The sequence below is a fragment of the Galeopterus variegatus genome, unplaced genomic scaffold (assembly GCF_000696425.1).
Source record: "Galeopterus variegatus unplaced genomic scaffold, G_variegatus-3.0.2 Scaffold18, whole genome shotgun sequence".
NCBI lineage: Eukaryota > Metazoa > Chordata > Mammalia > Dermoptera > Cynocephalidae > Galeopterus > Galeopterus variegatus.
Window position 1 is genome coordinate 788,014 of NW_007726129.1, and position 13,851 is coordinate 801,864.

The window sequence follows — 13,851 nt, forward strand, 5'->3', positions numbered from 1 at the left end:
CTTTTAAAAAAACAAACAAACAAACAACAAACAAAAGACATCCTACAAAGTAGGGAAGGAAGGGAAAAAAAAAAAGACAAATAAAATTGATGAAACTCCGGTTAGACTGGTAAAAAAAAAAAGGAGCAGGGGAGGGAAAGAAAGAAGTGTAAGTAGCCAAAAACTAGAAATGAAGGTGGGGAGCAGTAGGGAAAGAATGTCAGCACCCATGCTGCAGATATTAGAGAGATTAAAGGCTATTATAAATAACTTTTAGCAAACAAATTTGAAAAATTGGATGAAGCAGACAATATTGTATTGAAAGTTCTAGCCAGCACACTAGAGCAAGAAGAAAGGCAATAAGGTCTAGAAAGAAAGCAACAAAATTGTTATTATTCACAGAGATGAATGTCTCTATAGAAAACCCCAAATTATCTATAGATAACTATTAGAACTAATAAGAGAACTTAGAAAGATTATAGGACTCCAGATCAATAAATAAAACTCAGTGGAAATTGTATAGCAACAGCCTTTAAACCCTTGACAAAAAAAAGGACTTCTTAAACAAGTGTCAAAATGCATTAACAAAAAAGGAAATATCAGATAAATCTGACATTAAATTTAAGAACTTCTGTTTATCAGATTTTTTTTTGAAAAACCCACAAATTAAGAGAGGACACCTGCAATACATATAAATGACAAATTATTAGTACCCAGAATATATAAAGAACCCTATAAATTAAGTCAGAAAAAAGGAAACATGAATGGCCAATAAACAAATGAAAAGATGAGCATACTCAATATTAACCAGGGAAATATAAATTAAAACTGCAATGAGAGACTAGTTCACATCTACTGGATTGTCAAAAATTTTAAAATTGGTTAATACCAAATACTGGTAAGGATGTGGACCAATAAAAATTATCAGACATAGGTGGTGAGATTGTAAACCGGTACAACCACTTTGGAAAGGAATTTGGCGTTACCTGCTAGAGCTGAACACACCTGATGGCCCAGCAATTCCATTCCTAGGTGTACATAACCTAGAGAAAAGTGTGCATATGCACCAAAGTACATGTATGGGAATGTTCCAGCAGCACTACTTAAAATGGCAAGAAGTTGAAAACAATCCCACAGTCTATCAACTGAAGAATGGGTAAATGATATATTTACACAATGGAATCTATACATCAGTGAAAATTTATGAGCTACAGCTACAGGCAATATTGATGAATCTTTAAAAAGCTGAGCAAAAAGGCAACTCACAAAGAATAAATACAGTATGATTCCATTATATGCAGTTCAAAAACAGGCAAAACTAAAAATTTATTTTTAAGGATACATACTGAAGTAGAGCTCCCTACACCCTCATAACATACACTATTTGCTTCTGCAGAATTGCTTGCTTAACCTAAGTAACTCCATTTTGCCCCATCTGACCTGCAGACTACCCCCACTTCTGCATGAAAAATCGTTGACCTTTTCATAGACACAAAAAACAATTGCATAGAAACAGGAGCCATACACAGTGAATTATTACATGGGAACAGAACCATACACAATAAAAACTTGTACACTTGACTGCTCAAACGGCTCATTCTCAGCCTCTGTGACCTAACTCCCTAGCTTGCTTTGTGCACCTGGACAAACCTGGGTGCCAATGGGATGTAGTTTTTGTCTTTAAAAACCCCACAAGACCAAAGCCCAATGCCACTCTTCCTTGGTTGCACCTTGGGAGACGGATGCTGGCCAGCTAGAGTGAATAAACTGCCCTTTTCTGCACGAGTGGCGTGTAAGTGCATTTCTTGTGGGAGGGTGCCTCACAACAATACTAGATAGTAAAACTACAAAGAAAAGCAAGGAAGTGGTTAATACAAAATTCAAGACAGTGGAACCTTCTAGAGGGAGAGCAAGAATGCAATCAAGTAGAAGCACACAGGGATTCTGAGTAACAGTAATGCTCTTTTTTAAGCTGAGTGTGAGTCTATGAACATTTGCATTATTATTATTATTCTTTAAACTACACATGCACATTTCATACCCTTTTGCATATATATGTCACAATAAAAAAAATTTTTTAAGAATGCTACCAAGCCTCAAAATAGCAACACAACTCTAAAAGAACATGAAATTTTAAAAGGAAGTTATTTCCAAACTAGTATCCATATTCAGCCTAATTCTTAAGTGTGGAGTTAGAATAAAGAAGTTTTTAGATAAGCAAAGCCTCAAAAGCCTTATCTCCCATGCACTTTTCCACAGGAAATTGAGGAAGGATATGCTTTACCCAAAAGAAGGAGAAAACCAACAAAGAGGAAGACATGGGATCCAGGAAATGGAGGATTCAATATAAAAAAAAAGTTAAGGATATCTGCAGGATGATAAACAAGAATCTGAGAAAGACTTATACATAGCAGGTCTACAGTCCAGACTGGAAAAGGTCAAAATGATCCCAGAGACATTCTCCAAGAAGATAAAACTGACAGAATATCAGATGTGTTTGACCTCTCATTCTGAAAGAAAATTTAGACAATTGGCAGAAGAGTTTGAGCATGAAAGAGTGATAGATACATAGAAAACAAAGCAAAAAATAAGATAATTTTAACAAAGAGTTGTGCAAGAAAGGAAAAGCAATCAGAGTATATCACATAGCTCAACTGTGAATAGTGTTTACATAGCCCCAATAAGGTAAAAATATGATTTTTAACTAACATATATACTTACGTAAGTGCTTACCTCATAATAATCCTTTAAAGAACTACTACCGTTATCCCCATTTTACAGACAAGAAAAGAGATACACAAAGAACTTAAGTGACTTGCCCACTGAAATACTGAATAGTGATTTAGCAAAAATTATAACTGCATTGGGAGGAAAGGGGAATGAGTTGGAAGGCAGAACTAGAAGGAAACCAAATTCTCAGTTCTCACAGTGATAAACAAAAGTTGATAGCTATTTAGATATGGGGGTAAACACAAAAGAAACAGCTAAAAGAGAAGAAATAAGGCTGCCTCTGAGGTTAGGCATAAAAACCTTTTGTCCGCGGAAAACGATATACTAGGGAACTGCTATTTTTCACAAAAAACTCATAGAACTGACTCTTAATGTAACTTCATTTATCATTTATCTCTTCAATAAAATCAGTATGGCATTTTATGTGGTTTTTACCATAAATTTTTTTAAAGTTAAAAAAAAAGTCAGTATGGCAATGATTGAAATTTGTTGAACTAGGAAACCCAACATCAAATAAAAATTGGGGGGTTGGGGGTTGTAATTTTCTCTGTGTAGCTGTGGCTGTGAGGTAACAGAAGGAGAGTGGGACTGGGATCTGGCCCGGGAGTTTGCAGGACAGCCATGAGCTGATCACCTGGAAACCCTGACTAGCAACATCCTCAATTGTAAATCATGGATGGCATAGCCTTTGCATGAATGACACCTATTAAATTAGCTATTACTTCTTCTTCTTCTTTTTTTTTTTTTTTGCCTTTTTGCCTTTTTGTCTTTTTTACTGACCGGTAACGGGATCGCAACCCTCGGTGTCGTGCCCGTACCAGGGACCGGCAACGGGATCGCAACCCTCAGTGTTGCGCCCGCACCGCACTCAGCCAGTGAGCAGGAACCGGTCTCCACATGGGATCCGAACCCTCAGCAGGAGCGCCGCCACGCTCCCAAGCGGCGCACTTCTCCAATGCGCCACTGGGCCGGCCCTAAATTAGCTATTACTTCTTAATTGCTCAATTTTGAAGATACTACAGAAACTGGAGCCCTCTTCGAAGGCAATTTGGCAGTGTCTATCAAGAATTATACCTATGTTCATAACCCTAGACTATACCAAAGAAGATATACAAATGGCAGATAAGCACGTGAAAAGATGTTTGATGCCATTAGTCATTAGAAAAATAGGAATTAAAACTACAGTGAGATAAAACTACATACTCATTAAAATGGCTAAAACAAAAAACACTGACAATACCAAATGTTCATGAGAATCTGAAGAAACTGGAACTCTGACACATCAGTGATGGAAAGACAAAATGGTACATCCACTTTGGAAAACAGTTTGGCAATTTCTTAAAAAGTTAAACATACACTTATCATACAACCCGGCAATTCTACTCTTAGGTTATCTACACAAAAGAAATTAAATCACCCGTCCACACAAAGACTTGTGTATAAATGTTTACAACTATTCAAAATAGCCAAAAACTGGAAATAATCCAAATGTCCATCAACTGGTGAAGGGACAAACAGAACATGGGATAGCCATATAATGGAATATTACTCAGCAATAAAAAGGAATGAACTCAACATGGATAAGCCTCAAAAATATGAGTGAAGAAAAACAGACACATGAGACTATATGTTGCATGATTTCATTTATATGAAATTTCTAGAAAAGGCAAAATCAAACAGAAAGCAAATGAATGACTGCCTGGGGATGGGGGTGGGATTGACTGCAAACAGACATGAGATAATTTTATGGGCTAATGGAAGGGTTCTAAAAAAACACAACAACATATAAGGCACTGTGCAAAAGCATAGAGAAATATATTTATCTTGGCCCTGCTTGGCAAGTGCGGATTGCATTTCCTCATCTAAAGAATTAGGGAGGGGAGACCAGAAGCTTAAAGGTTAAACAATGAAGAGTCATGAATGTTCTGTAAAGGAGTTTGGATTTCATCTCAAAAGCAATGAAAGGCCACTGAAGGGTTTTAAGCAGAGAAGTAACATGCCGGTCAAATTGGCATTTCAGAAAGTCTCACTGGGCGCCTATGGAGAGGAAGGAAATGAACGGACCAACACCAGTAAATGAGGACTGAGCAGGGCTGTGGGGTTGGAAGACCAACAGAATTTGATGACAGATTGCAGGCTCAGATGAGGAAAAAGGAGCCATCTTTCTGCTTTGGCTGACTGAATGGATGGCAATGCTAACTGTCCAAATCACCTGGTGGCTGGGGCAAAAATGACTCTCTCTGCATGCGACAATAAAATCAGAGAAGCTCACAGCCCCAATGGTCCAATAAGAAGCCAAGACCATTAAACTAGAGAGGATTAGTCAAAAGACAAGAACAATGTTTTTTCCACCTTCTATAATTCCCTGACAGCTAAGCTCAAATATTTGATAAAAATTAGGGAGGCACCCAGGGCCGGTGGTATAGCCTACACACTAAAGGTACTTAACACGGTTCTTCTGTCAAGGTGTTTCCAGGAAGGAGGTAGGCTGAGCAGAGTTAACAGGGCCAGGTGATGGAGATAACAACACCAACACAGCCATGTGCCCAACCCTCCCACAGGCCCTGATCCCTCTCCTGCCTGGCACTGCTCAGTTTCTAGGCTTTACCTTGCACTCCTCTCCTTTGAGCCTCTCAGCTTCTGAACCATCCAGCTAGGGCCGACTAGTCGAGTACTCAATACACCAGGAAATTCTGGGTTGCTAACCATATAAGACCAGAACTGCACTGCTCTATAACTCAACCACAAAAAGAAAACTCAGATCAAACACAAATGTGAAAGAGAAGAGCTTTTCATTCTGCAATGAAGAACATAGTCCTCAGTGACCTCTAGAGAAATGATTTTAAGATCATAAACTGACTATACAAAGTGAAACATCATGTAATTAGAGAATTTTACCTAGAGGAGATCATGCAGAGTATACCTTACTCTTTTTAAAACTGAATAAACAGGGCTGGCCAGCTGGCTCAGTTGGTTAGAGGATACTGCTGATAATACAAAGGTCCAGAGTTCAATCTCTGCACTGGCCAGCTGGCAAAAAAACAAAACAAAACTGAATAAACAAGGTCAGAAGAAGTTGCATGTTTTCTCCAAGATCACAAGCACGTCAACAGCAGAGCCACTACCAACAGATGAAAGACACACACACACACACACACACACGAATGCTATTCAGCCTTAAAAAAAGGAAATCCTGTCATTTGTGGCAACATGAATGGACCTGGAGGACATTATGTTAAGTGAAATAAGCCAGGCACAGAAAGACAAATAGTGCATGTCCTCACTTATATGTAGAATCTAAAGAAGTTGAATTCACAGAAGCAGAGAGAATAGTGGTTGTTTGGGAGGGGGTTTGGTCAAAAGGTACAAAGTTTCAGTTAGGATGAATAAGTTCTGAGATCTACATATAGCATGGTGAACTACAGTCAATAATAATGTATTCTATACTTGAAAATTACAAAGAAAGGAAATCTTTTTTTTTTTAAAGATGACCGGTAAGGGGATCTTAACCCTTGACTTGGTGTTGTCAGCAACACACTCACCCAGTGAGCGAACCGGCCATCCTTATATGGGATCGGAACCCGTGGCCTTGGTGTTATCAGCACCACAATCTCCCAAGTGAGCCATGGGCTGCCCCAAAGAAAGTAAATCTTAAATGTTCTCCCCACAAATGAAATAAGCATGTGAGGTGATAGATACGTTAGTTAGCTTGATTTAATCATTTCACAATGTATACATATATCAAAACACCTTGTACAACATAAATACATACAATTTATATTTGTCAATTACATCTTATTACAGCTAAGAAAAAATTAAAAATTAAAAATTAAATTAAAAAAAAAAAAAAGCCAGAAGTAGGACCCTGCCTCCTGATTTCTTGATTACTACACTATATTGCCTCTCAGCATCATTCTAACATCATGACTCAGGGGGAGGTTTTTTTTTTTTTTCCTTTTTGTCTTTTTTTCATGACCAGCAACGGGATAGCAACCCTCGGTGTCGCGCCCGCACCGCACTCAACCAGTGAGCGGACCGGTCTCTATATGGGATCTGAACCCTCGGCGGGAGCGCCGCCGCACTTCCAAGCGCCGCACTCTAGCGCGCCAGCCAGCCCCAGGGGGAGTTTTTAACTTTCTTGTAACCCAAGATTTCAAAACACTACATCAAGATAATAGTTTCCTTTTACACTTACTCTGTCTTTGTCATGCAGCATATCTGCATAGGATGACCTAAAAAAACAAAAAAGACAAGTCAGAAACCTTTGCTAACAACAACACATCAACACGTGAGAGTATTCACATATAAAACGTATTCCTAAATCAAATGAGGAAAACGTGTTATCCATTTTAAACTATTTTAATGGAGTTATAAGCTGTCATTCTCCAGTACTGCAGAAAAAAATTTCAGAGACAGATGTTCTCAAACCTAAAAATGCTCTAGTAGTTAGCCCTGTCACAGTAATTCCACAGCCACTAGCATCCTAATCATGTTTTACACATCATATATTTTCTTCCTCAGGAACAACTCAAACTCCATTTGCCTAATATTTGACCTAATCTTGCACACATTTGCACCTTCAGATAACCAGCAAAGAAAGGAACTGGGGAAAGGGAAAGTATACACCTGCTGTACATGTGAGTGGCATCAAACCAAGAGTTCACCAAACAGTGTTAAAGAAAGGAGAGTCACTTATCCTTATTTTCTACCATAGTAACTCACAAATTGAAAAACTCTCTGGTAGGATGTGTACCCAAAACTTAGCAGGCCCAATGTGAAGATGCTTTCTGGGAATTCGAGGGGAGAGCTAAGACACTGTCACTAAAACAGAGGCCCTCCAGATTTGGGTCAAAGCCAGAATCACCCGAGAGCTTATTTGAAATGCAGATTTCCAGGACACACACAGACTCTGATCCAGAATATTGGGCTAGAGTCTGGAAAGCTACGCTTGAACTGCTGCTTGCTCCAGTCAACTGTGACACAGGTGGTCCATACTCTATGCTTTCAGGAGCACTGCACTGATAGAATGAGGTTCTTTTTTTTACAGCACACCAAGGCTTTCATCTCTGAAGCCAGCTATGGATGTTTAGTTGAAATCTGGTGATTTCTACCTCTGCCCACTTTTTAAGAGGCATTTCCACTCCTCATCTTCCTGGCCTCATCACCCACTCGTTCCCCACCACTCCACTGACATCTCTCTCATTAACCACCTCCAGCTCACTCCTGTAGCTAAGGTCAGTAATCAGCATCCGGGACTTCTCAGCAGCCTCTGACCCTGCTGGACACTCCCTCTCTTCTCCTTTCCACTCTGGTTATTCCCTCCAAATTCTCCTTTTGCCTCCTCAACTACTCCACAACTCCTTCAGCCCTCATCCTTTCACATTCCACACCCTCTCTGAGAGACTGCAAACTCTCCCAGTTTTAACCCTCAGTAACAACTGCAAATTCTGTCTTCAGATCCACAATTCTATCTATTCATCAGCTTCTCAACCTGGATGTCCAAATCCAAACCTAATCTCTATCACCTTCCCTTTCCCAACACCACCTACCCCTCCTGTTCTCCCTCTTAGAAAACAACAGCTCCATCCACTTAGTCACTCTAACCAGAATCCTGGTCCTTCCTGAATGTTCTCTCTCCCTCCATCACCGCATCCAGCGAGTTAACAAACTCAAGCTCCCTCAAGCTGTTTCCTCCTCTCTCTACCTCTACTGCCTCTGCTTTGGGATTGCAATATACACCCAAATGGCATCCTCTCTCTCCAACCCACTTCCCACACTGCTCTCAGTGAGTGTTCTAAACTGTACCTAATCCTCTTTCTCCTCTGTTTAACATCTTGATAACTCAGAAAATAATGTCCAAAATCTTTATAAATAAAGTAATATTTTTGAACCCTTATTCTGTATCAGATATTCCATTTCATAAAATTAACAAACAACCCTAAGATAAAGGTATTATAAGGTGATATGTATATTATTATATTGAGGTATATATTATTATATTAAGGCGCAGAGAAGTTAAGTAGTTTGACCAACAGCACAGAGTTAAGTGGCAGAGACGGGATTTAAATGCATGTTCTTCTTACTGCATTTTGCTAGGACCTTTTACAACATGACCCCTCCCTACCTTTTCAGCAGCCTCTCTCACCACATCCCTACTTTTGCACCATACTCCAGCCACACTGAACTAGCCACTCCCCAAACTGGCCCATCTGGAAGTTTATATACAATACAATCCCTGCTGCTCAGACTTCAATCTCCTTCCCTTTAGGTTTGAGAAATCACTCAATCACACCACACACATACCCCCCAAGTGCAGCTGGTACTCGCTGCTTCCATGACCTTTTTGTGTCCATTTCCAGTGGCCTTTATTTCACTGTGTTGTAATTTTTTTTATAGGTCTCTTCCACAAAAATTAACAATCCTTAATAATGGGAACCGTATCATCTTTATCTAGGTATCCACAGGCCTAGCACAGTGCTGGCATGCTGAATGCACTTAATGATTGTTAAATAATGACAACTCACATACTTTTGTTCCTTCCAAGGAACAAAAGAGCATTTTTCACTTTTTTCATTCAAGAGAATTTAACCATATGATGAATGTGATACCATTTCAGTGACACAAGAAAACAATTAAAATTTCATACTCTACTACTACTGAAACTTGGATCCTCTTTGCTCAACTAAACAAATGGTCTCAGACTCTGGTAAGGCTACTACTACATGATGCCTGACATTGCCACAAGCATGACTTTGCATAACTCCGAAACACACCTACCTGGCTGAGCAGACCCACTCATGACCAACACCTGCCATGATCATAAGCACTAAATGACAGCCTGGTCCACACCTAGAACTCCAAGTTGTCTGCTTTGAGATCAAGTGCCCGATCGAGCTGCAACTGACTATGAACCAACCCTTGTTACCTCGCAATCTCCTGGTGGTAATCATAGTGCTCATCTTCCTCCAGCCACTCCACGGATCCCGTGGTCGGATTGGCCCGCCCGCAGAAGACCTTCATGGTGCCGATCAGCTCCCCCGTTTTAGAGAAAAGCAGTCTTGCCAGTTCATTTCTTGTGGAAAGGTTTGGTTATCAGAAATCTATTTATATCATGATGCCCAAAAATGGCGGGGGGGGAGGACGGGCGACACAGGAAGATGAAAGGGAAAAAAAAAAAAATCAAGAAATTGACAAAAATGTGAAAGTTCCTGTAAGTATTTATTAGTCTGTATTTTATTTTATTCTTTCCAGTAAGAGTTACTTGGGGTTTTTTTTTGTCCTTTTTGAGACCGGCCGCACCGCGCTCAGCCAGTGAGCGCTGTGAGCGCACAGGTCATCCCTATATAGGATCCGAACCCGCGGCAGGAGCGCTGCTGCGCCCCCAGCGCCGCACTCTCCCGAGTGCGCCACGGGCTCAGCCAGAGTTACTTGGTTTTATATTCAGCATATAACATCAAAAACTACTATAAATTCATAAAGCTGTCTGGAAACTTCAGCAGTCCCTGATGATTCCAACAGGGTCAGATGAGCTTCACAGGTTCATCTGGGTGTAGCCCTCAGGTAAAGGCAGGTGAAAAGGGAAAGTAAAGCAGAGCAAAGGGCTAATAGGAGGAGAATAGGAGGAGATGGGGTGGTGGTAAATGAGCCTCAGTAAAACACTCAGTTTAAGGAAAAATACAAAGGTAGAGCAACCTGAGAGCCAGACAAACCTTCATCTAAACAATAAATCATAGCCAAACACAGACATGGGTAATCCCAGGAATATAATGTTGACCCAAAAAAGCAAATCTCGGAACACATACAATATGATTCCATTTATATAAAATTTGTAATCATGCAAAATGGAACAATACATTCTTCAGGGATCACACTAAAAAGCACAGCAGGGAATGAGGATAGTGGTTACTTCTAAGAGGGAAGGGAAAGAGATGGGCTCAAGGAAGGCCACACAGCAGACTTCAATTTAATAGTATTGTTTTTTCTTAAATTGGGTGGTAGGAATACACATGTTCATGATATTATCACTTTTTATGCCTCACTGTTTTTTTTTTTTTAAAAGATGACCGGTAAGGGAATCTTAACCCTTGACTTGGTGTTGTCAGCACCACGCTCACCCAGTGAGCTAACCGGCCATCCCTATGTAGGATCTGAACCCGTGGCCTTGGTGTTATCAGCACCACACTCTCCCGAGTGAGCCACGGGCCGGCCCTCTCACTGTTTTTTATAATCACTTCCTATTCACTCAAAATTTAATTTTGAAAGCAATTTTTAAAAAAACCTTTCTTCATCTAACAACGTTTTGCTTCAAATAAATAAAATGGCACCAGGTTCATGTCTTGTGCGGCCTGTCTCCCCCAAAGAGATCTCTTTCTGGGAGGCACAGAAACACCACAGCTGAAACTTTGAAGGCACTCTTCAGAAGGTATGGGCACTCTGGGCCGGCCTGTGGCTCACTCGGGAGAGTGTGGTGCTGATAACACCAAGGCCACGGGTTCAGATCCCATATAAGGATGGCCAGTTTGCTGACAACACCAAGTCATGGGTTAAGACTCTCCTTACCAGTCATCTTTAAAAAAAAAAAAAACACACACACACAAAGATTCAATGGGTTTTGGGTGGGACATTCAATCCACAGCACTAAGTAAACATTGAATTCTTATACGAGAGGATGGGAAATAATCTTTTCTGAAAAGACTCAGGTAGTCACTGGCCTGTTTCAAAGTAACCAATTAGTTCTTTGGTAAAACTCAACTTCTAAAATCCCAGCATATCTATCCTCTAATCCAATGGCTCACAAACTTTCTGACAACCTCAGTAAGAAATATACTTTAGGGCCGGCCCGGTGGCGCACTGCTATAGTGCGCCGCTTGGGAAGTGTGGCGGCGCTCCCGCCGAGGGTTCGGATCCCACATACAGACCAGTTCCCGCTCACTGGCTGAGCGAGGCGCAGGAGCAACACCGAGGGCTGCGATCCCGTTGCCGGTCCCGGTCCGGTGTGGGGGCGACACTGAGGGTTGCAATCCGTTGCCGGACACGGAAAAAAAAAAATAGAAATATACTTTACATTGAGACTCAATACACACACATGCACATATAACTAAAGTTTCACAGAACAATATTTAATTTTCCTATAGGAAAGGCCCTCTGATATGTTCTATTTAATTTTTATTTTTTAGTTGTGGTCATGACCTACTAGGTTGATTTCATAACTCACCAATGGGTTGCATCTGCAGTTTGAAAAACATTGCTATAATTAGCTCTGTATATCTTATATACTAATACTTATTTTAAAGACAGAGTATCTGGAATTACCAGAATTTGTAATGTGTTCAACAAATACTGTAGTAGAGAAAGAAATGACAACACCTGGCTGAATGTTCAGGGAAGGCCTAAAAGGTAGGTAGGATTGGGGGTGGCAGGAGGCACTTCATCTGCTTAGAAAGGCTTAGACAATCATGCACATTAAATAAATCAGTTTGGCTGAAGTGAAACTGAACAAGGAATCAATAATGTTGGTGGTCCATGTGGAATAACTTTAGTCTATGGAAGTCCTTTCTTGTCTGTGATCTTGCTGAGGCTATAACTAGGACCAGTGTCTTTTCATAACTTAGAAAAGTCATTGTTTTTTTATAAATCTAAATAAATGTCTGAGGATGGGAGCCATGTCCTGTGTTACCAATTTTATTAATGAATGAACTTCTTCTGGGTGGTACTACACACCTCTTAAGGATGAATCCCCTCAGGTGTTACTGTGACTTGTCCTCTCTCAGAAGGAATCCACACTCCAGATTCAGGAGATATTCTCTGACCCCCTCCTCATTCTCCAAGAGTTATGAACTCACATGGTCTTCTACAAGGAATGAATGGAAACCACCGTGCCAACCCCTAGCTACTAGTCAGATTTCAGAACACATGTTCCATTCATTCATTCGAAATTTATTAAGTACTTTTTTTTTGGCCGCTGGCCGGTTAGGGAATCCAAAACGTGACCTTGGTGTTCTAAAGCTGCACTCTAACCAACTGCACTAACCCGCCAGCCCTAAGTACCTTATATATATACCAGGCGCTGTGTTGGGGCCTGGGGCCACCACCATAAACAAGATAGAGAAGGTCCTTGCTCTCCAAGAGTTTAGTCTCTAATGGAGGAGTATAAAGTAATATAAACAATTACAGATTATGTGAGTGCAAGAAAAGAAATACACAGGATGTTATGGAAAGAGAATACAAGGTTATGGAAGGACTCTCTGAGGGAGATGACATTTAAGTTGAGACCTGCAAGATAAATTAGGCCAACAGTTGGGAAAACAGCTTTTATATGCCAGGAACCCTTACTCCAACTGTTCCAAGAAAGGGCTCAAAGTAGACAAAACTAGGTGCATAAGCAAAATATGACAGAAGCTTGAGTGACTGAAACACTTAAGAGCAGAAAAAATGATAGGAGACCAGGGGCGGACTTCGCAAATCACATGAGCCTTGTCGGCTTCGGTAAAGTGTTTGGAGGATGTTCTAAGTGCAGTGGGAGCCACCCCAAGGGTTTTAAGCAGAAGCATGCTGACGTCGGGTGTATACTTTCACAGGGCCGCTTTGGCTAGTGTGTGGTGAACAGTCGTTTCCAACGTACTCAGACCACAATGACTGGGAAAGGCGAGCCCATCGGCAGTTCCCTGAAGCATAGAACAGTGGCCCTGTCAGGGGTGCGAAGGCTGGAGCTCTCCATATGAATGAGGCCTGGGTCTCTGTAGGTGAGGGCAGGCGCCAGGCACAGATACTGTGACACAGGCCCCGCGAGCGGCAAGCACGCGACTGTACTGCAAAGCCGGGGCCGGCCTGGCACCCCGCTCCCCCGCGGGCCAAGGCGCACCGAGCCGCCCCACGAGGACCCCAGAAAGGTCCCCGAGAGTCCCGAAGAGACGCGAACCCCGGCGTCCGAGTATGCCCACAGCAGGCCCCTCTGCCGGAGCCCTGTGGCCGAGGTCAGGACGCTGGCCGCACCCCAACCTCCAACCGCGACCCCATCTTCCCAGCACGCCCAGCGCCTCACCCGTAGCGGGAGCCGTTCCTTTTGCCTCCTCCGCCACCGCCATCTTGCTACGGCCGGCGTGCAAGGTGGGACCTCCCAACGCTCGCGTAGCGTGCCGGGGG

At 41.6% G+C, this 13,851-nt stretch overlaps 1 protein-coding gene across 2 annotated transcripts in view; it reads right to left on the bottom strand.

The window, feature by feature from the left end:
• The window catches only part of PRMT7 (protein arginine methyltransferase 7), a 47,321-nt gene extending 33,494 nt beyond the window's left edge, over positions 1–13,827 (bottom strand). For both annotated transcript variants that reach the window (XM_008567119.1, XM_008567111.1), the window contains exons 1-3: positions 13,751–13,827; positions 9,635–9,809; positions 6,905–6,941 (exon numbers count right to left, since the gene is read on the bottom strand). In XM_008567119.1, the coding sequence (XP_008565341.1) occupies positions 6,905–6,941; positions 9,635–9,729 (132 nt within the window). In that variant the 5' untranslated portion in view covers positions 9,730–9,809; positions 13,751–13,827. The remainder of the gene's footprint in view (positions 1–6,904; positions 6,942–9,634; positions 9,810–13,750) is intronic.
• Between the last annotated feature and the right edge of the window lie 24 nt (positions 13,828–13,851).